Genomic DNA, 22,435 nt, shown 5'->3' with positions numbered 1-22,435 from the left:
GGAGGGAGGGGGTGAGGGTGAGAATGTTAATGAGAGCATGTGTATGTGTGTTTGAGAGACAGACAGACAGACAGACAGACAGACAGACTTTCATCCAGTCATGTGTGTGTTTTAGAGAGATTTTTAAGAGAGAGTGGGGCAGACACACAGACAGACAGTCATCCAGTCAGAGAGAGAGAGAGAGAGAGAGAGAGAGAGAGAGAGAGAGAGAGAGAGAGAGAGAGAGAGAGAGAGAGAGAGAGAGAGAGAGAGAGAGAGAGAGAGAGAGAGTAGAGTGTGTGTGTGTGTGTGTGTGTGTGTGTGTGTGTGTGTGTGTGTGTGTCTGTGTGTGTGTGTGTTTATATTGATATTGATATTCATATTCATATTTATATAATATGCTTGCATTTCTGCATATATGTACATAAGTGTAAATGTATGTTTATATTCGTACGCGACTAAAAGATGGATACCGTACATAGAAAGCGATAAAGATAGAGAAGAGGGAAATTCAGCGAGGGTCTTGAGGGACGGCACCGAGCGAGAGGCGTGAGGGGACGGCCGAGGGAGCGAGGGGAAAAAGGGGCATGGGAACGTGACGGGTTTGAAGTCCCATGTATTAGATTAGACGCCATTTATGGGAGTATGTGGAAGGCGTGGGGGGGGGGGGGAAATAGAGCATGGGGTGGAATATCTTTAGGAGTGGAATGGTTTGATGTTATGTATGTTTTGCCATTTTATTTCTGCGGGGTTTGCTGTCTTGGTGGTGTATGATGTTGGGAAGGAGTGGGTATGAGTGTGTGGGGAGTTTACTTGCTTTTTGTATCTATATTACCTTGTCTATATGCATGTCTATGTATCTGTATGTGTGTGGATGTTTGGATGTAGGCCTATGTATATCTCTCTCTTTCTCTTGCGCTGTCTCTCTCTCTCTCTCTCTCTCTCTCTCTCTCTCTCTCTCTCTCTCTCTCTCTCTCTCTCTCTCTCTCTCTCTCTCTCTCTCTCTCTCTCTCTCTCTCTCTCTCTCTCTCTCTCTCTCTCTCCAGAGAAAGAGAGAGACAGACAGAGACAGACAGAGAGAGACGTGAAAAGTATACGCCAATCTTGAGTGACACGTTCGCGAACTTCCCATAGACTAGAAATATCTCCCGTCATGTATGCTTTAGCCTCTTCGCGTGACTGACATATCGAGGATGAGGAAGGAAACAGAAGTCAGCTTTATAAGGCGACCGGCGTTGCGGACTGCTGTCTCCGCACTGCCCCCCCCCCCCCTCCCCTCCTTCCTCCTTGCCTCACCCAACTCGTTAGAACTTGTCCTATTCGCGTAATAAAGACATCTGGTAACTCGAGGGGGGCGTGGAGTTGCCAATTAGTAAAGTCGCAATATTTCTCGTTTGTTTACTTTCTTCCCCCTCCCCCTCCCCCTCCCCCACCCCCCGTTAGTTCGTATGAGTCACTGCCAGGGAAAAAGTGGTTTTTGCGGAAGTTTTTTTTTGTTTTTCCTTACCTGCCTGAGTCATCTGTTTATAAGTGTCTGCCGATTCTAATACGTACACGGGTATGTGCACTCGCAAACACATTTATTTACACTTTCCGCCAGAACTGTGCATTGGTTTACTTGTGTTTGCGTGTCTGCGAGAGTGAGTGAAGTGAGTGAGTGAGTGAGTGAGTGAGTGAGTGAGTGAGTGAAGTAAGTGAGTGAGTGATTGAGTGAAGTAACCGATTGAGTGACTGACTGAGTGACTGAGTACTGTGTAAGTGACGGAGTAAGTGACTGTGTGTGCGTGCGTGTGCGTGTGTGTATGCGTGCGTGTGTATGCGTGCGTTCGACACGACGAGTTCGAGCCATGGCTTGTGAATCAGCCTGGCGCATGTAGGCAGCGAGGTGAGGATATTTAAAGTCAAACAGTCTGGCGAGTCGCGGCCAGAGAGGGAAAGGGTTGAAGCGCCCATCGACGGAGGGGCGGATGGGGGTGGGGTGGGGGGTGGGGGGGTTAGAGGAGGGATAGAGGCGTCCCATAAGCTCTGCCCACGCTCGGTGCCCACATGTAAAAAGCATTGTATGGTATGCTGCGCCGTGCCGTCGCGTTACCAGCGGGGTTATGGTGCTATGGTGTCGGTGTCATTATCATAGGCTAGAGACTACGGCACAGCCTTGTCTAGCCTTCCGCGGTCACATCACGTTTGCCGCAGCCGCAGCCGCACTTCATTTACGCTGGAGAGAGGGAGTGGCAATGAGGGAGGGAGAGAGCGAGAGTGAATGAGGGAGGGAGGGAAGGAATAAGGAAGGAGAGAGCGAGATTAAACGAGGGAGTGAGTGAGAAAGAAGGAGTGAATGAGAGAGAAATGAGAGAAGGGAGTGAGTGAGTGAGTGAGTGAGAGAGAGTGAGTGAGTGAGTGAGAGAGAGAGAGAGAGAGAGAGAGAGAGAGAGAGAGAGAGAGAGAGAGAGAGAGAGAGAGAGAGAGAAAGGGGCCCTCTTGTCCTTCTAATATTGTTTGTACAGTAATCTGTTTCCGGCGCCCCCCTCCCCCACCCCCACCCCCCGACGCGCCTTGTACTTGTGCTTAGGGCTGTACTGGGGCTGGCGTTAAGACTTGTACTTTTCACTCGGGTATGTACTGTGCTCACGGTTGTGCTTAAGTTGGTGCTCGTTGAGGTACTCTCACCCTGAAACATTTGTACTCAACTTCCTTGTCTTTATTTCTCTCTCTCTTTCTCTTTCTTTCTCTCTCTCTCTTGATCTCTTGTTCTCTTTCTCTCTATCTATCTCTCTCTCTTTCTCTCTCTCTCTCTCTCTCTCTCTCTCTCTCTCTCTCTCTCTCTCTCTCTCTCTCTCTCTCTCTCTCTCTCTCTCTCTCTCTCTCCCCTCCCCCTCCCCCTCGCAATCATCCTTCCCCCACCGCCCTCCTCCTTCTCTCTCCCATCTTCCCACCTTCCCTCCTTCCCTCCCACCCCTCTCCTCTCCCTCCTCCTCTCCCCCTTCCCCCTCCTCTCCCCCTTCCCATCTGTACCGTGACATGTCAAAACCTCTCTGCCTGTATCTTCCCTCCCCTTTGCCAGGCCCTTATGACGAATGGTACCGTGCCGTAGTTGGTGGTATTATTCTGGTATGACTCATGGTGGGGTCTGGTTCGCTACTCCCCCCACCCCCCCTCTTTCCTCCCCCTTGCCTTACGTTCCCCCTATCCTGGTGTCCTTCCCCCCAGCTTTACCCATTCCTTCTTCTCCCTTTGCTTCTCTTGTCGGTCTCTTCCTCAATTTCGTCCTTCCTCTTTTCGTATTCCCCTAACCCCCTTCTCCCTTCTGTCCCCTTCTTATTCCCCTTTGCTACACCTTTCCCATGTCCTCGCATTCTTCACCTCCCCAAAACCCCTCTCCTGGTACCCTCACCTTCCCAACACCGTTCTCCACACCTTCGTCTCACCCCAACCTCCTTCGTCATACCCTTTATCTCACCCCCACACCCCAGTCCCATTCCCTCATCCCTCTCTGTTCCACTCTGTCACCCACTCCCCCTCAAATCCCAGCCCTGTCTCCCCTCCCCTTCCCCTTCCTATTCCTCTTCCCCCTATATCATCCCCTCCTTAGCTTCCATTCTTCTCCCCCATCCCCCTTCCTCCTTCCCCTTCCCCATCCCCCTTCCCCTTTCCCTTCCCCATCCTTCCTTCCTCCTCCTTCCCTCTTCCCCCATCCCCTTTACCTTCCCCCATCTCTCTTCCCTTTCCTTCCCCCATCCCCATCCCCCATCCTCCTTCCTCCTTCCCCTTTACTTTCACCATCCCCCATCCCCCATCCCCATCCCCCTTTCCCTTTCCTCTTCCCCCTTCCCTTCCCCATCTCCCTTCCTTCCTCCCCCTTTCCCCTTCCCCCTTCCCCTCGGCGGCCAACGGATGAGCCTATATATAGCGTGGTTGGTGCATCTCGGCAGGCCTAAACGAGCTGTCACAACCGGCCACGCCACGCCCCGAAAAGGACTTCGCCCCCTGCCCCCCTTCCCTCCCTCACCCCTCTCTCCTCTCTCTCCCCACTCCCCCCTCTCCTCTCAAACACAAATATCCCCCTCGCTTCTCCCCTCCCTCGTCTTGTCTCTCTGGGCTATCGCTATCTTTATCCCTGGCTGTGTGTCTTCTCCCTCCCCATTTTCCAGATTTGTTTTTCCTCTTTCTTTCTTTCCTTTTTCTCTCTCTGTTTGTATTTTTATATTTCTTTCTTTATTCCCTATTCTACGCTCCCTCTTCCTTTTTTCCTTCTTCCTCTCTCCTTTCCTCCACCTCTCCTCCTGTTTCATTCTCCTTCTCCCACTCCTTCTTATGTCTTTCCCTACTCCTCCCCGTTTCTCTACTCTTTCGCTTCCCCTCTCTTCCTGTTCCAATCTCCTCTCCCTTTCTCCATCATCTTCCTCCCTCTTTCTCTACTCCACGCTCCCCTCCCTTTTTCCCTCCTCTTTCACCCCCTCTCTTCCTGTTCCAATCTCTCTCTCTCTCTAACTCTCTCTCTCTCTCTCTCTCTCTCTCTCTCTCTCTCTCTCTCTCTCTCTCTCTCTCTCTCTCTCTCTCTCTCTCCCTCCCTCCCTCCCTCCCTCCTCCTCCCTCCCTCCCTCCCTCCCTCCCTCCCTCCCTCCTTCACCCTCCCTCCCTCCCTCACCCTCCCTCCCTCCCTCCCTCCCTCCTTCTCCTTCCCTCACGGCCGGACCCAACCAAATCCGGCCACAATGCCGGTTATCATCAACGTTAAGGAAGTTCAACGTCTTGGAAGGAAAAGATTTTGCCTCTCCCTCCCTCCCTCCCTCCCTCCCTCGCTCAGTCAGTCAGTTAGTCTAATTTACTCACTCACTCGATCACTCACTCACACACGCACTCACTCATTCACTCACTTAGCAACTGATTAACTCACTCGTTCACTCACTGACTAACTCACTCACTCACTCACTGATAAACTTACTCAGTCACTAAATAACTCACCCACTAACTGACAAACTCACTCACAATGTCACTCACGCACTCACTCGCTAAGTTATTAGTTAACCACTCACTTACAAACTAACCGACGAACTAACTCACTGACAAACTCACTCACTCACTCACTAAGTAATTAAACACTCACTCACTCACTAACTGACTAACTCACTGACTGACTAACTGACCAACTCACTCACTCACTCGATCACTCATCCTCACTCACTAAGTAATTAGACACTCACTCACTCACTCACTCATTTACTGACTAACTGACTGACTGACTGACTAACTGACCAACTCACTCGCTCACTCATCGTCACTCACCAAGTAATTAGACACTCACTCACTCACTCATTTACTGACTAACTCACTGACTGACATATGACTGACTAACTGACCAACTCACTCGCTCACTCGATCACTCATCCTCACTCATTAAGTAATTAGACACTCACTCACTCACTCATTTAATGACTAACTCACTGACTGACATATGACTGACTAACTGACCAACTCACTCGCTCACTCATCCTCACTCATTAAGTAATTAGACACTCACTCACTCACTCATTTACTGACTAACTCACTGACTGACATATGACTGACTAACTGACCAACTCACTCGCTCACTCGATCACTCATCCTCACTCACTAAGTAATTAGACACTCACTCATTTACTGACTAACTCACTGACTGACATATGACTGACTAACTGACCAACTCACTCGCTCACTCGATCACTCATCCTCACTCTCTCCCTCACTCGTTTTGGCTCGTCTAGCCCCTGAACGTACCTTCCTGTCGAACCTGGCACGGCAGGATTAACGATTGTAAACACGCCCCCATTTTTCCTTTTTCTTTCCTTTTTACTCTTTTATTTATTTTTCTGGCGTGCTCTGGTATGTACGCATTCGTTGATGTTTTATTCTTTTTCTCTCCGTGTGCTCTATTTTTTTTTACGTACATACACATGGTGATACATACGGTCATACTCGTGTGCGTGAATAGTTCGGTGGGTATACGTGGGTATTATTATACACGCTCAGGTTCAGGTACATACAGTAGGCCGTGTGCTAATTATATACACTAATTGTGTTTGCGGGGTGGGGAGGGAGGGGGCGGGGGTATGGTCTACACCCTGGCTAGGCTCTTTCCCTCTCCTCTCATCTCCCCCTCTACTTTTATCTGTTCTCTCTCTCCTGTCTCCTCGTCTCCCCCACTTTCCTTTACTGTTTGTACTGAAACACTCTTCCCTTTTTCTCTCTTTTCTCTCCTCTCCTATCTTGTTCTCACTTTCCGTTTTCTTTCTCTCCTCACCCCGTCTTTCCATCTGTTCTTCTGTCCTCTTCTCCCCACCCCACCCATTTTCTTCGCCTCTCTTCTCTCTCTCCTCCCATTTCATTATGCTCTCTCCTCCTCCTCCTCTCCATCCTCTAGTCTTTAACACATCCATGCTTTTCTTTCTCCTTTCTTTCCTCTCTTCTCCTCTTCTCCTTCCTTCCTCTCTCTTCTCTCCTCTCCCTCCTTTCTCCTCTCCTTCTCCCTCTCCTCTCCTCTCCTCTCCTCTCCTCTCCTCTCCTCTCCTCTCCCCTCCCTTCCTTCCCTCCTCCCCTCTCCCCTCCCCTCCCCTCCTCACCCTTTTACACGGCGGTGAAGAACCGAGTGTCTAAACAGTATTGTCCACAGGGCGTAGTGTGTGTTTATGTTCGTGTGTTTATAGGGGCGTTAAGTGAGAGGATTTTTAGAGTGTAAACACTGTATTTTAACGGGTGATGTTGGCCGTTAAATATAGGCCGCGTTGAGACAGTTGGTCTTTTTTTTTGTGAGCGGTGATAGTCGTTACGTGTCGCTGGGACGCGCGTGGAATCATCTTTATTAGTCGTGATTCTTGGTTATGACATTAGGGGCGGTTTGGTTATGTTTCCTCGCTGGGTGTTATTAGGTAGTTTGGCCAGTTTGGTCAAATTGTGCGAGGCCCGACCCAGTAGATATACATATGTATATACGTACGTTTGGGCATTGTGGGTTTTTCTACCATAGTATCAACACGGTAGAGTGTTTTTTTTCCATTCATATGTATATACACAAGAGATAAATCCATATGTACCTAGTTCATTGATAGATATACATTTATCTATCTGTCTGTCCGATAGGTGTGCCTGTCTAGAGTGATAAATGTGTATTTATTTTTGTGTATATGTATGTATACTGAATATTGATGGGGTCGAGCTTCGCACAATTTTAACAGTGGCGGAATTGTCTTTGATGGGTATTTGGTATCAGGAGGAATTACCAGTTTTGTTAGTTAATTATGGGTTTGGGGTTATCGTCGTCAGCCGTCATGAGTTGGTCATTGTCATAATTTATTGTCATTTTACTACTTCGGTTACTACAGATACAGATATCGACATGTCAGCTTGTATATCCCTTTTCTTCTTGTTTATTATTTACGTACCGGATAGGCCTATTTCCCGGCGTGCGTGTCATGGCATACGACGAGATCAACGAAGGACACGAAACGTACGGGGACACGAATAACACGAAAGCTGTTCATTAGAAAAACTCACGCACGGGCGGGGGAGAGGAGTGGGGGGGGGGGGGGTGACGAGAGAGGGACATACGGGACTTCGAAGGTGATCACGTGTTTATGTCCGGCGCGGAAGGGATGGTCGGGCGAGGGTATCGGATGTCATGCGCGCTGCCCTGTGGCGGAGGGAAGGAAGGAAGGAAGGAAGGAGGGGAGGGAGGGAAGAGGAGGGAGGGAGGGAAGAAGAGGGTGGGAGGGAGGGTGCGTCGGTGGGTGGATGGGTGGGGGGAGGGAGGAAGGAAGATGAGGAAAGATGAAAAGAGAAGAGGTACAAGAGGAAGGACACATTCTCTCCCTCCCATCCCCCCCGATGGGTGGGTGGATGGGAGGGAGAGAAGGAAGATGAGGAAAGATGAAAAGAGAAGAGGTACAAGAGGAAGGAGGGAGGAATGGACGAGGGTGTAGAAAAAAAATGGAGGATAAGTAGATGAAGAAAAAAATGAAATAAAAACAAGTGGAAGGCGGAGAGAGAAGAGAGGAAAAAAGAGGGAGAACGGGAGGAAGGGAGAGGGAAGAAGGATAATTATGGCCACCGCCACCACCAGCTTCCTGCTTCTCCGTGACCAGCTGTCGTCGCCGCTGCCTGTCACGTGACCCCGACCTCCTGTAGAGTGACGTGCCGAAGGGAAGGAAAGGGGTCTTCATTAATGAAATGCATGACGGTTTTTCATAGCCATTTATGCTTTCATTCGTTCATTCACTCAATCAGTCTTTCATTCATTCATTCACCTAACTGTTTGTTTCTCTCTCACTGTCTATGTAAATATTCAAATCTAACTCTCTGTTTACTTATCTATCGACTTATCTACCTGCTTATCTAGTGTTTATTTATCTCCTAGTAAATAGCTCAAAGATAAGGAAGAGCAGGTCATTGGCGTGAATAATGATTTAAGTTACGGGAGAGTAAAGTACACGAGTATAAAGCCGACGATGTGTAAGTATGGGCTAATGGATCGAAAACATATGTTCCATGAAGGGTTGAAAATTAATGTTCTATTGGCGGATCGAAGACAAATGTTCGACTGGTGGATCGAAAAGGGATGTTCCATTGGTGGATCGAAAACGGATGTTCCCTTGGTAGATCGAAAACGGATGTTCCATTGGTGGATCGAAAACGGATGTTCCCTTGGTGGATCGAAAATGGGTGTTCCCTTGCTGGATCGAACACGGAAAGAAAGAAAACGGGAGATTGTTGAAGGCTTGAGTGCGAAATCTCAAGCAGTTAAGGATGCATAGAAGGATGGGCCGATCATGCCGTTACGAGAGGCTAGAGGGAGAGGCCAAGAAGTGCGTGGACCGATGTTTGTACATTGTTTTTTCTCTTTTTCTTATCTTTTCTTTACCTATTTTGACATGTAGATGTTGATAAGGGTAAAATGTTTTGCGGTCGGGGAAGTGTGGGTGATAGGAAAGGGGTGTAGGGTAAGATGGAAGGGTAGGAAGGGCAGGGTGATAGAAAGGGATGTAGGGGGAGAGTGGCAGGAAGCAGAACAGGAAGGGAGGAAGAGAAGGATAAGGGACGGATGACGGGAAAGGGTGACAGGAAGGATGAAATAAAAGATACATATATGATACACAGGAATGGGTGAAAGGAAGAATATATCAGAAAGGATATAGGATTGGGTGAAGGGAAGGGTGGCAGAGAGGTTAAAGGAATGGGGGAAGGGAAGGGTGACAGGAAGGAATTTACGAATGGGGTGAAGGGAGAAGGGAGGAAAGAGTGAAGGGAAAAGGGTGAAGTGAAGGCTAAGAGAGAGTGAAGAGTGAAGGGGAGAGCAGCAGGAAGGAGTGAGGGGAAAGGGAGATTGTTTTTTATTTTATTTATTTATTTTTATTATTATTTTTTTTTTTTTTGCTTCGGCTCACCCACGTCACAAGATCCGGGTTTTCCTCCCTCTCCCTTCCCCTCCTCTTTGTATTTTATTTTTTCCTCTCCTTTTTTTTTTGTTTAATTTTTTCCTTTCGTGTGAAGCTTTATGAAGTCCTCTTTTGTTTTCTGTCCTTTTCATCATCTGTTCTCTCTCTCTCTCTCTCTCTCTCTCTCTCTTGCTACTCTCTTCTCTCTCTCTCTCCCTCCTCTGCCTCTCTTCCTCTCCTCTCCTCTCCCTCTCTCCTCTCCCTCTCTCTCTCCTCTCCCTCTCTCTTCTCTTCCTCTCTTCCCTCCTATTTCCTCTCCTTTCTTCTCTCTCATTCTCCCTCTCTCTCTCTCTCTCTCTCTCTCTCTCTCTCTCTCTCTCTCTCTCTCTCTCTCTCTCTCTCCCTCTCCCTCCCTCTCCCTCTCCCTCTCCCTCTCCCTCTCCCTCTTCCTCTCCCTCTCCCTCTCCCTCTCCCTCTCCCTCTCCCTCTTCCTCCTCCTCTTCCTCCATTTCTCCCTCCCTTTCTCTCCCCATTCTCCTCCCCCCACCTACCCACCCCCACTCAATCTATCTGTCTATCTATCTATCTATCTGTTCGATCTATCTATCCATCTATATGTATAACCCATCACTACGTTTCCTTTCCTCCCTCCCTCCTCATCTCATTTTCCTCCTCCTCGTCGTCTCTTCATGAGGGCGTGATAAGGGTGCGAGAAGGGATGCCGGTTAGTCATTAAAGAAAGGATAAGTTTTGGCATTCACTGAACGGCCTTGTGATGTTATTTAATAAAGGGGATTTTTGTGTGGTGGTTGCGGTTTGGGAGTCAAAGGGTGAAAGGGATGGTGGGGATAATGGTGGGGATTGTGGTTGATTGTGGTGGTGATTGTGGTGGTGATTGTGATGATCAGATGGTGGCGGTGGGTGTGATGATGGTAGGTACTGTGGTGGTGATTGTGGTGGTGATTGTGATGATCAGATGGTGGCGGTGGGTGTGATGGTGGTAGGTATTGTGATGGTGATTGTGGTGGTGATTGTGATGATCAGATGGTGGCGGTAGGTGTGGTGGTGGTAGGTATTGTGATGGGGAAGGTAGGGATAGTGATGGTATTTGCGATAAGATGGTGGTTTTGGAAGTGATACGATGAGGATAAGGTGATGGTGGTGGTGATAGTGATATGATTGTGATGAATCTGATGGTAGTGCTGATAGTTATTGATTATCTTTTTTATCTTAGGTCGCTACGACCACATATATCGACATGTCAGCTTGTGTATATCTTATATCGCGTTCATTATTTCTATACCAGGTAGGCTTGGTGTTTGTGATGACAGGTGTGATGGTTGTGGGTATAGTGATGAGGGCGATGAGTTGTGAGGAAAGTGAGGGCGTCGGGTGCGAGGAGGGTGAGGGCGTGGATTAGGGTGCGAGGAGGGTGGGTGAGGATGAGGGCGCGAGAAGGGTGAGGGCGTGTGTGAGGGTGAGGGTGCGAGAAGGGTGAAGGTGTAGGTGAGAGAATGAGGATGCGAGGAGGGTGAGGGCGTGGGTGAGAGTGAGGGCGCGAGAAGGGTTAGGGCGTGGGTGAGGGGGCGAGGAGGGTGGGCGAGGGTGAGAGTGAGGGCGCGAGGAGGGTGGGGAGGGTGAGAGTGAGGGCGCGAGGAGGGTGGGGAGGGTGAGAGTGAGGGGCGCGAGGAGGGTGGGGAGGGTGGGAGAGTGAGGGCGCGAGGAGGGTGAGGGCGTGGGTGAGGGGGCGAGGAGGGTGAGGGTGCGAGAAGGGTGAAGGTGTGGTTGAGGGTGAGGGCGCGAGGAGGGTTAGGGCGTGGGTGAGGGGGCTAGGAGGGTGGGCGAGGGTGAGAGGAGGATGCGAGGAGGATGAGGGTGCGAGAAGGGTGAGGGTGTGGGTGAGAGTGAGGGCTGAGGAGGGTGAGAGGGTGCGAGAAGGGTGAGAGTGAGGATGCGAGGAGGATGAGGGCGAGGGTTAGGGTGCGAGGAGGGTGAGGGTGCGAGAAGGGTGAGAGTGAGGATGCGAGGAGGATGAGGGCGAGGGTGAGGGTGCGAGGAAGGTGAGGGTGCGAGAAGGGTGAGGGTGTGGGTGAGAGGGAGGGCGCGAGGAGGGTGAGGGTGCGAGAGGGGTGAGTGTGAGGATGCGAGGAGGATGAGGGCGAGGGTGAGGGCGCGAGGAGGGTGGGCGAGGGCGAGAGTGAGGCCCGAGGAGGATGAGGGGCGGGGAGGGCGCGAGGAGGGTGGGCGAGGGCGAGAGTGAGGGCCTGAGGAGGGTGAGGGGGCGTGGGTGAGGGCGCGAGGAGGGTGGGCGAGGGCGAGAGTGAGGGCCCGAGGAGGGTGAGGGCGTGGGTGAGGGCGCGAGGAGGGTGGGCGAGGGTGAGAGTGAGGGCCCGAGGAGGGTGAGGGCGTGGGTGAGGGCGCGAGGAGGGTGGGCGAGGGCGAGAGTGAGGGCCCGAGGAGGGTGAGGGCGTGGGTGAGGGCGCGAGGAGGGTGGGCGAGGGTGAGAGTGAGGGCCCGAGGAGGGTGAGGGCGTGGGTGAGGGCGCGAGGAGGGTGGGCGGGCGAGGGTGAGAGTGAGGGCCCGAGGAGGGTGAGGGCGTGGGTGAGGGCGCGAGGAGGGTGGGCGAGGGCGAGAGTGAGGGCCCTGAGGGAGGGTGAGGGCGTGGGTGAGGGCGCGAGGAGGGTGGGCGAGGGTGAGAGTGAGGCCTGGAGGAGGGTGAGGGCGTGGGTGAGGGCGCGAGGAGGGTGGGCGAGGGTGAGAGTGAGGGCCTGAGGAGGGTGAGGGCGTGGGTGAGGGCGCGAGGAGGGTGGGCGCGAGGGCGAGAGTGAGGGCCTGAGGAGGGTGAGGGCGTGGGTGAGGGCGCGAGGGAGGGTGGGCGAGGGCGAGAGTGAGGGCCTGAGGAGGGTGAGGGCGTGGGTGAGGGCGCGAGGAGGGTGGGCGAGGGCGAGAGTGAGGGGCCTGAGGAGGGTGAGGGCGTGGGTGAGGGCGCGAGGAGGGTGGGCGAGGGTGAGAGTGAGGGCCTGGAGGAGGGTGAGGGCGTGGGTGAGGGCGCGAGGAGGGTGGGCGAGGGTGAGAGTGAGGCCTGAGGAGGGTGAGGGCGTGGGTGAGGGCGCGAGGAGGGTGGGCGAGGGCGAGAGTGAGGGCCTGGAGGAGGGTGAGGGCGTGGGTGAGGGCGCGAGGAGGGTGGGCGAGGGCGAGAGTGAGGGCCTGAGGAGGGTGAGGGCGCGTGTGAGGGCGCGAGGAGGGTGGGCGAGGGTGAGAGTGAGGGCCTGAGGAGGGTGAGGGCGTGGGTGAGGGCGCGAGGAGGGTGGGCGAGGGTGAGAGTGAGGGCCTGAGGAGGGTGAGGGCGTGGGTGAGGGCGCGAGGAGGGTGGGCGAGGGCGAGAGTGAGGGCCTGAGGAGGGTGAGGAAAGTGGAGTGAGGGCGCGAGGAGGGTGGGCGAGGGTGAGAGTGAGGGCCTGAGGAGGGTGAGGGCGTGGAGTGAGGGCGCGAGGAGGGTGGGCGAGGGCGGGGAGAGTGGAGGCCCGGGAGGCCTGAGGAGGGTGTGAGGCGCGAGGAGGTGGGCAGGGCAGTGAGACCCGAAGGAGGGTGAGGCGTGGAGTGAGGGCGCGGAGGTGAGCGAGGCGGAGTGAGGCCAGGAGAATTGAGGGCGTGGGTGAGGGCGCGAGGAGGGTGGGCGAGGGCGAGAGTGAGGGCTCTTTCCGGAGGAGGGTGAGAGGGCGTGGGTGAGGGCGCGAGGAGGGTGGGCGAGGGCGTGAGAGTGAGGGCCTGGAGGAGGGTGAGGGCGTGGGTGAGGGCGCGAGGAGGGTGGGCGAGGGCGCAGAGAGTGGGGAGGGCCTGAGGAGGGGTGAGGGCGTGGGGTGAGGGCGCGAGGAGGGTGGGCGAGGGTCGAGAGTGAGGGCCTGGAGGAGGGTGGAGGGCGTGGGTGAGGGCGCGAGGAGGGTGGGCGAGGGCGAGAGTGAGGGCCTGGAGGAGGGTGAGGGCGTGCGGGTGAGGGCGTGCGAGGGAGGGTGGGCGAGGGCGAGAGTGAGGGCCCGAGGAGGGTGAGGGCGTGGGTGAGGGCGCGAGGAGGGTGGGCGAGGGCGAGAGTGAGGGCCCGAGGAGGGTGAGGGCGTGGGTGAGGGCGCGAGGAGGGTGAGGGCGAGGGTGAGAGTGAGGGTGAGTTTTGAGGTTTCGTTCAAGGATAATAATCAAGAGATGTAAAGGTGAAGGGCGCACTTGATTCTTCTTTCGGGTTATTCATGATAGACCTCTTGAGGGCGGCCCTTTCCACCCCCGCCCTCACCCCCACCCGCGTCCGCCCATCTATACTTCTCCCCTCTCCTCTCTCTGCCCTCACTTTCCTCTCCTCTCTCTGCCCTCACTTCCCTCTCCTCTCTCTGCCCTCACTTTCCTCTCCTCTCTTTCCTTCATTCCCCTCACTCTCCCCTTCTATCCCCTCACTGCCCCCCCAGTTCTATCCTGTCTCCCCTCACAGCCCCTCTCTCTCTCCTCTCTGCCCCCCTCAAGCTCTCCTCTTCCCTTCTCTCTCTCCTCTCTCCCCCCTCCCCCCTCTCTCTCCTCCCCCTCTCTCTCTCCTCTCCCCCTCTCTCCGCTCCCCCTCTCTGTCTCCTCCCCCTTCTCCTCTCCTCCCCTTCCTCTCTCCTCTCCCCTCTCTCTCCGTTCCCCTCTCCTCTCCCCTCTCTCTCCGCTCTGCAACTCCCCCCTCTCCCTCCTCTCCTCCTTCTCTCTCCTCTCCCCTCTCCTTCCCGAAGTGGAGAGAGCCCTCTTGTCTCGGCCGCTCCCCTCGTCCGCCCGCGCTCGCTCGCTCGCTCTCTCAATCTTTTGCTTTATGTCCTTGTTTTTCTCTTTCTCTCTCTTACTTTCGTATTCTGTCGTTTCTTTTCTCTTTCGCTTATTTTTCCCTGTATATTTTACTGCTCTTCGCTTTCCTTCCTCTGTCTCTCTGTCTCTCTCTCTCTCTCTCGGTTCTCCTTCTTTCCTCTCGTCTCTCTCTGTCTCTCTCTCTGCTCTCTCTCTTCTCTCTCTCTCTTCTCTCTCTCTCTCTCTCTCTCTCTCTCTCTCTCTCTCTCTCTCTCTCTCTCTCTCTCTCTTCTCTTTTTCTCGCCTTCTCTTCTCGCTCTCTCTCGCTCTCTCTCGCTCGCTCGCTCTCTCGCTTCCTCTCCCCTCCCCCTCCTTTTCCTTCCTTCTTTCACTCCCTCTATCCCTCCCTCCCTCCCTCCCTTCCTTCTTTCTTCCCTTTCCCTTCTTCCCTCTCCCTTCTTCCCTCGCTCCTTCCCACCCTCTCTTTCCACTCGTGCTTTGTCTGCGAGTGCGCTAGAGAGCCTTTTTTTTAATCTTCAGTGTATCATCATAATCAATTTGGTTTCTTTGTCTCTTTTCAGGTGCGATGTGACATCAGCAGGAAGATTGGCAGGTGAGACCCTTAGACATTCATGTGTGGGGGTGCGGGGGGAGTAGAGTGAGGGTGGGTGGGTGTGGGTGTGGTTGTGGGTGTGTGGGTGGGGGTGTGGTTGTGGGTGGGGAAGTGGGGGTGAGGGGGTGAGGGGTGGTTGTGGGTGTAGGTGTGGGTAGGGTGGGGTGTGTGGGTGTGGGTGTGTGTGTGTGTGTGTGTGTGTGTGTGTGTGTGTGTGTGTGTGTGTGTGTGTGTGTGTGTGTGTGAAAGAGAGAGAGAAAAGAAAGATATTATATATATATATATATATATATATATATATATATATATATATATATATATACATATATATATATATATATATATATATATATATATACATATATACATATACATATACATATAAATATACATAGAGAGAGAGAGAGAGAGAGAGAGAAAAAGAAAAAGAGAAAGAGAAAGAGAAAGAGAGACAGAGACAGAGATGCAGACAATCAGACAAACATATATAGAGATAGACAGAGAAATGCAGACAGAGAGAGAGACACAGAGACAGACAAACAGAGAGTCGAGAAGGAAGATGAGAGAAGAGAGGAAAAAGGAGAAGATTAATTAAAAAAGCAAGGGCAACGGCAGATCTTCGTGGAAGTGACGCCACATTAGGCTGCGGGCGGACCACTCGTCACTCGCCCAGGGGGAAAAAGGGGCGGAAGGGGGTGAGGATCCGGCAGTAAGGGAGTGAGTGAGGGAGTGCATGTGTGGATGGGTGGGAGGGTGAGTGAGTGAGTGGGTGAGTGGGTGAGGGGGTGAGTGGGTGAGTGGGTGAGTGAGAGGGTGAGTGGGTGAGTGAATGTGTGGGTGAGTGAGTGAGGGGGTGAGTGAGTGAGAGAGTTAGTGAGTGAGAGAGTGAGTTAGTGAGTGAGTGAGTGAGGGAGTGCATGTGTGGATGGGTGAGAGAGTGAGAGGGTGAGTGGTAGTGTGTAGGCGAGTGAGTGAGTGAGGGGCTGAGTGAGTGAGGGGGCGAGTGAGTGAGTGAGTTAGTGAGTGAAATAGTGAGTTAGTGAGTGAGAAGGTGGGTGAATGAGAGGGTGTGTGGGTGAGTGAGTGAATGAGTGAATGAATGGATAGATGGATGGATTGCTGGATGGGTGGGTGAGTGGTTGGATGCATGAGTGAGTGAGAGAGAGAAAGAGAGAGAGAAAGAGAGAGAGAAAGAGAGAGAGAAAGAGAGAGAGAGAAAGGAGAGAGAGAGAAAGGGAGAGAGGAGAGAAAGGGAGGAGAGAGAAGAGAGAGAAAGGGAGAGAGAGAAAGGGAGAGAAAGGGAGAGAGAGAAAGGGAGAGAGAGAAGGAAGAAAGGAGAAAGAGAAAGGAGAGAGAGAAAGGAGAGAGAAAGAGAGAGAGAGAGAGAGAGAGAGAGAGAGAGAGACAGAGAGAGAGAGAGAGAGAGAGAGAGAGAGAGAGACAGAGAGAGAGAGAGAGACAGAGAGAGAGAGAGAGACAGAGACAGAGACAGAGACAGAGACAGAGACAGAGACAGAGACAGAGACAGAGACAGAGACAGAGACAGAGACAGAGACAGAGACAGAGACAGAGACAGAGACAGAGACAGAGACAGAGACAGAGACAGAGACAGAGACAGAGACAGAGACAGAGACAGAGACAGAGAGAGAGAGAGAGAGAGAGAGAGAGACAGAGAGAGAGAGAGAGAGAGAGAGAGAGAGAGAGAGAGAGAGAGAGAGAGAGAGTGAGAGAGAGACAGAGAGGTGAGATTCAGATTCAGATTCCGTGGCCACGTGTGTCAGGTGGCGGGGTTGGGGGAGGGATGAGGGCGTTGGGGGCGTCCTTAATCGCGCGAAGTAACAAGCGGCAAATGTTAGAATGCCAAGTGTTCAACATCTGGGGAGGGAGGGGAAGGGGCGGGGTTGGGGAGGGGTGGGGTGGGGTGGGGTGGGAAGTGGTGGGCTAGGGTGGGGTGGGTTGGTGTAGGGTGGGAAGGGGGGGTGGGGTTGGAAGGGGTGGGAGTGGTGTTGGGAAGGAGTGGGGTGGGGGTGGGGTTGGGAAGGTGGGGTGAGAGAGAGCGAGAGCGAGAAATAAAAAGAAAAAACGAAAGAGAGAAAGAAATAAAGAAAATAGTGCAAGAGAACAGTGCAAGAGAACAGGAGCGGGAAGAAAAGGAAGAGAGAGAGAGAGAAAGAGAAAGAGGGAGAGAGAGAGAGAGAGAGAGAGAGAGAGAGAGAGCGAGAGCGAAAGAGATCCCAGAAGAACGGAGGCGGTTGAGAGACAGATTAACACGTGGCATTGGCGCCGATTAAGTGACAGAAAATCATTTAAGTGACACCGGGGTGAGTCGGTTAATCGGCGCGGGTGGTGATTGAGGTAGATCGTGAAAGGGTAGAAGTGAAGAGGAATATTATTCATTTATTTTTTTATTTATTTTTGTTTATTTATTAATTTGTTTATTTTTGTTTATTTATTAATTTGCTTATTTGTGTTTATTTTTTTGTTTATTTTTGTTTGTTTATTTATTTATTTATTTTTGTTTATTTATTTTTATTTTATTTTTTATATTTTTTTAGGGTGGATGTGTGGAAGGGAGAGGGTTGTGAGTTGGAAATAGGAGGGGGGTTGTAGAGGAGTGGGAATGGGGGAGAGGGAGTTGCAAAGGACTAGGGGTATGGGGAGGGGGTGCAAGGGAGTCCTAGCGGGTGGGGGACGGGTAGGGGTAGGGGGGGTGGGGGACATGCGAAGGGGGTGGGTCTATATTCTGGAATATATGTGAATAACGGAAGAAATGTCTTGCATGTCTTCGTTGACAATGAAAACAGCATCTTCTATCTTTCTTATTCCCCTGTTTTTGTCTCTTCCTCCCTCCTCTCTCCTTCCCTTCTTCCCACCCCTCTCCTCTCAGCAGTCGCTCTCCTCAGTCCTCTCTAATTCCCATTCGCCACTCTCATCCCTCTGCATTTTCCCCTTTTCTTCCTCCTCTCTTTCTTCTCCTCCTTCAGCCCTTCCCTTCCTTCCGTCGGCGAAGATGAAGCGCACGCACGCCGAGGCCAGAGAAATCCTGCGTGGTAATGAAATCGCTCGTGGAAGTCCGTAGACTTTCGCGACCGACACTCTCTTCCTCTTTTCCCTCCTCTCTCTCTTTTCTTCCTTCTATTCTGCCTGTGCCTCCTCTTCTCCTTTCCCTTTTCTTTCGCCTCTCCCTCCTCTTCCTTCTTTTCCTCCTCTCCCTTTCTCTCCTCTCTTCTCCTCTCCCTTCCTCTCCCTCCCCCCCCCTCCCTCCTATCCCTCTTCTCCTCTCCTCTCCCCTCTCTCCCTCCTCTTCTTCTCTCATCCTCCCCCTTCTCTCCTTCTCTCCCTCCTCTTCTCTCTCTCCCTCCTCTTCCCTCCTCTCATCCTCCCTCTTCTCCCTTCTCTCCCTCCTCTTCTCCTCTCATCCTCCCCCTCCTCTCTCTCTTCCCCAGTACTCGGTGTACTGTGATGTCCGGGGGAATGGCTGTCGCGATGTTTGAGCTGGGGATTAGCAGGGGAGGGGAAAACTCGCCATTATTGGTACCGAGGAGAAGGGAGGGGAAAGTGGGGAGGGCCGGGGGTGCGGGAGGAGAAGGGGTTGTGTGTGTGGGGGGGGGGGGGGGGGGTAAAGTAGGGGGAAATGCAGGTGGGGAAGGGTTTGTGGGGGTGGGGTGGAGGGGGAAAGGGAGAAGGTGTGGGGGAGGAGGAATGGATGGAGAAAGTAGGGGAGGAAGGGGGGAGCTGGAAAAAGGGAAAGAGAGGCTTTGGTGGAGGTGATGGAGGGGGTGAGGCGGTGTGGAGGTGGTGGTGGAGATGGAGGTCGTTGGCGGAGGGGAGGCTGGTGTGGTGGAGGATGGGAAGAGGTAGAGGAAAGAGAATGAAGTTGTACTTATGCAAATAATAAGAAAGAACAACAAGGGTTAACACAGACAATAGAAAACCAAAACATTCGTAGACACAAATAAATAGCATCGAGTAATAAGAGACAGACAGACAGATAGACAGACAGACAGACAGACACAGACAGACAAGACAGACAGACAGACAGACAGACAGACAGACAGACAGACAGACAGACAGACAGACAGACAGAGAAAGAAATGAATAGATAAATAAATTAATCAACAAAGAATGAAAACAGAAAGAAAGAAAAAGAAAAAAGAAAAGAGACACGCAAAAGGAGAGAGTTAGAGAGAGAGAGAGAGAGAGAGAGAGAGAGAGAGAGAGAGAGAGAGAGAGAAAGAGAAAGAGAAAGAGAAAGAGAGAGAGAGAGAGAGAGAGAGAGAGAGAGAGAGAGAGAGAGAGAGAGAGAGAGAGAGAGAGAGAGAGAGAGAGAGAGAGAGAGAGAGAGAGAGAAAGAGAGAGAGAGAGACGCTCACGCACACGCACGCACGCACACGGCAGCACAGAGCACGAGCAGCGCAGGCTCCGCTCCGCCTCCGGGGATTATCATAATAAATGTGACGAGCAAACAAGCGGCGTTTGCAGTGATATTTCCTCCTTTTTAAATGCGCGCTGGAATTTGCAGGAGACTTAATTTGCGCGAGAGTCCAAGAGGGAGAAGTGTAAATAAGGGAGGGAGGGAGGAGGGAGGTGGAGGGTGGAAGTGGAGGGTGGTGGAAGTGGAGGGTGGTGGAGGTGGAGGGTAAAGAGGGAGGTGAAGGGTGGAGGGTGGAGGTGGAGGGTGAGGGTGGAGGGTGGAGTGTGAGGGTGTTGGAGGGTGGAGGTGAAGGGTGGAGGGTGGAGTGTGAGGGTGGAGGGTGGAGTGTGAGGGTGGTGGAGGGTGAGGGTGGAGGGTGAGGGTGGTGGAGGTGGAGGGTAAAGAGGGAGGTGAAGGGTGGTGGAGGTGGAAGGTAAGGAGGGAGGTTAAGGGTGGAGGATGGAGGGTGAGGGTGGAAGGAAAAGAGGGAGGATGTGGGAAGGATGCGATGGAGAAGGAACGGAAGGAGGGGGAAGCAAGAAGAAGAGAGGAAGATAAAATGAGCAAAAGGGAAAAAAAAGTAAGAGGGAAAATAACGGAGAACAAACAGGGGAGCTAATATAGGGAAGACAAAGAAGCGTAAAGGACGAAAAGTTGATAAAATAGGAGGAATGGAGTAGACACGATAAAAGAGGCGAAGGGGAAACGGCAGATTGGTGTCTCGAGAGGGGACGGAAAGGGGAGTGACGTAGAGAATAAACACGAGGGTTAGAAAGGAGGAGGAGGAGGAGGAGGAGGAGGACGACGACGACGACGACGACGATAGGAGAGAGCAGGAGTTGAAGAGGGGGGTAGGTGAGGGTAAAGGAAAGGGAAGAAGAGTTGGCAAAGGATAGGGGAATAGCGGAAGGGAAAGAAGAAGAAAGAAGGGAGGGATTGAAGAAGAAAGAAAGAAGGGGAGGGATTGGAAAGAAAGAAAGAAGGGGCAGGATAGGAAAGGGGGAGGAAAGGAAGGAAATAACGAAAGGGAGGAAGCAGGAGGGAGGAAAGGAGATGATAGGGAAAAGGAGGAAGAGGATAGCGAGGAAGGGGAGGAAGGAGGGAGGGGGGAAAGGAGATAGGAAAAGGGAGGAAGGGACAGCGAAGTAGAGGAAGGGGAGGAATCGGAGGAAGGGAGAGGAAGGGGGAGGAAGGGGAGGAATCGAAGGAAGGGAGAGGAAGGGGGAGGAAGGGGAGGAATCGAAGGAAGGGGGAGGAAGGGGAGGAATCGCAGGAAGGGGGAGGAAGGGGCAGGAAGAAGGGGGAGGGAGGGGCCCGTTGGAGGAACGAAAAGGACCCGATATCGGCGGCCTCTCGCGGCTACGGCGTCGTCTCATTTGCATGTGAAGCGCATTTGGCCCTTTATCGGAGGCGAGCGGCACGTGGCGACGTCCGAGGAGGGGGAGAGGGAGGGAGGGAGGGGGAGGGGGAGAGGGGGAGGGAGGGAGAAAGGAGGGAGGGGGAGAGGATAGAAAGGGAGGGAGGAGAGGGAGGAGGAAAGGAGGGGGGAGGAGAGGAGAGGGTAGGGAGGGGGGGAGGAGGAGAGGGTAGGAAGGGGAGGGAGGAGGAGAGGGTAGGAAGGGGAGGGAGGACGCGAGGGTAGGAAGGGCAGGGAGGAGGGAGGAGGAGAGGAGAGGAAGGGGAGGGAGGAAGGAGGGGAGAGGAGAGGGAGGGGAGGGAGGGGGAGAGGGTAGAGGGGAGGGAGGAGGGAGAGGGTAGGGAGGGGAGGGAGGGAGGAGGGAGGGAGGAGAGGGTAGAAAGGGAGGGAGGAGGAGAGGGTAGGGAAGAGGGGAGGGAGGACGAGAGGGTAGGAAGGGGAGGAAAGAGGAGAGGGTAGGAAGGGGAGGGAGGAGGAGAGGGTAGGAAGGGGAGGGAGGAGAGTAAAGGAAGGGAGGAGAGGGTGGTCGCAGGGGAAAGTGTTCGTAAGAGGAAGTGGCCGGACGAGAAGGTGGTCGTAGGAGGAGGAGGTCGTGGGAGGAGGTCTTTCCTGGCCTCGTCGTCCTTGGCCCTGTTTGTGTCCATGTCCCTCTCCCCTTTTTCGCGTTCCTTACTACTCCTGTCATCGTCACTGTCACTGATTTTGCCTCTGTTTGTACCTGGCTTTGCTCCCTGTCTCTGCTCGTGGCCTATTCCGTGTCCTCAAACCTACCTCTGTCACAGGTCCTGCCTCTGTCCCTGTCTTTTGGCTTTGGCCTTGTCTACCCCTGGTACGAGTCCTGCCTAAAGGGAGGAGGTGGGAAGGATGTGATGAATGAACGAAAGGAGGGGGAAAGCAAGGATAAGAGAGGGAGATAAAATGAGCAAAAGGGTAAGAGGGTAAGGGGGGGAAGAGAAGGAAGGATAGGGAAGGGGAGGAAGGGAAGGAAAGATGAGAAGGAAGGAAATAGTGAAAGGGAAGGAGGGAGGGAGGGAAGGAGATAGGGAAAGGGAGGAAGGGATAGCGAAGATGAAGGAGAGAAGACGAAGGAAGAGCCTTCATCAATTCCTTAGGCCTTGCCCCTGTCACTGTCTGTGTCCATTCCATGATCCGACATTTTCCCTGCCATGCCTCTCTCCCTGCCATTGCCCCTAGTTCAATAACCTTTCTTCTGTTCCTCTTCTTCCTACTTTTATCACCCCTCCCCCATGCCCTTGCCTCCACCATCCCTTATGAATGAATGAATCAACGACCCATTTGGCTGCCAGGCTGAACCATTGAAAAACCATTCGGGGGTCTTAATGGTTAATGGTATGGCTCCCTGGCTGGCTGTGTCCGAATCAAGCCGTGGTGAGCTAATTTAAGTAATAATTAATGACCTCTTCATTAAGCGGATAGGCTCTTGGACATTATTGCATCCAGTCCGGTCTTTGTTACTCTCTCCATCTCCTATTTATTTATTTATTTATTTATTTATTTATTTATTGACTCTTGGACATTATTGCATCCAGTCTGTTTTGTATTACTCTTTCCATCTCCTATTTATTTATTTATATTTATTGTCTCTTGGACATTATTGCATCCGGTCCGGTCTTTGTTACTCTCTCCATCTCCTATTTATTTATTTATTTATTTATTGACTCTTGGACATTATTGCATCCAGTCTGTTTTGTATTACTCTTTCCATCTCCTATTTATTTATTTATTTATTGACTCTTGGACATTATTGCATCCAGTCTGTTTTGTATTACTCTTTCCATCTCCTAT

General features: G+C 52.6%; 2 protein-coding genes across 2 annotated transcripts in view; one reads left to right on the top strand and one right to left on the bottom strand.

The window, feature by feature from the left end:
• Positions 1 to 10,355: 10,355 nt before the first annotated feature.
• LOC138860941 (uncharacterized) overlaps positions 10,356 to 22,435 on the bottom strand; it is a 66,381-nt gene continuing 54,301 nt past the window's right edge. The window contains exons 2-3 of the mRNA XM_070119519.1: positions 12,841 to 13,348; positions 10,356 to 10,573 (exon numbers count right to left, since the gene is read on the bottom strand). Coding sequence (XP_069975620.1) covers positions 10,356 to 10,573; positions 12,841 to 13,348 — 726 coding nt within the window. The remainder of the gene's footprint in view (positions 10,574 to 12,840; positions 13,349 to 22,435) is intronic.
• LOC113823304 (ankyrin repeat domain-containing protein 50-like) overlaps positions 14,765 to 22,435 on the top strand; it is a 92,395-nt gene continuing 84,724 nt past the window's right edge. Inside the window, exon 1 of the mRNA XM_070119520.1 lies at positions 14,765 to 14,798. The gene's annotated coding sequence lies outside the window, so the exon portion shown is untranslated. The remainder of the gene's footprint in view (positions 14,799 to 22,435) is intronic.

This window comes from Penaeus vannamei, unplaced genomic scaffold, assembly GCF_042767895.1.
Source record: "Penaeus vannamei isolate JL-2024 unplaced genomic scaffold, ASM4276789v1 unanchor293, whole genome shotgun sequence".
NCBI classification, from domain to species: Eukaryota; Metazoa; Arthropoda; class Malacostraca; order Decapoda; family Penaeidae; genus Penaeus; species Penaeus vannamei.
The sequence above is the reverse complement of the archived record's forward strand: the minus strand, read 5'-3'. Positions and strand labels throughout refer to the sequence as shown.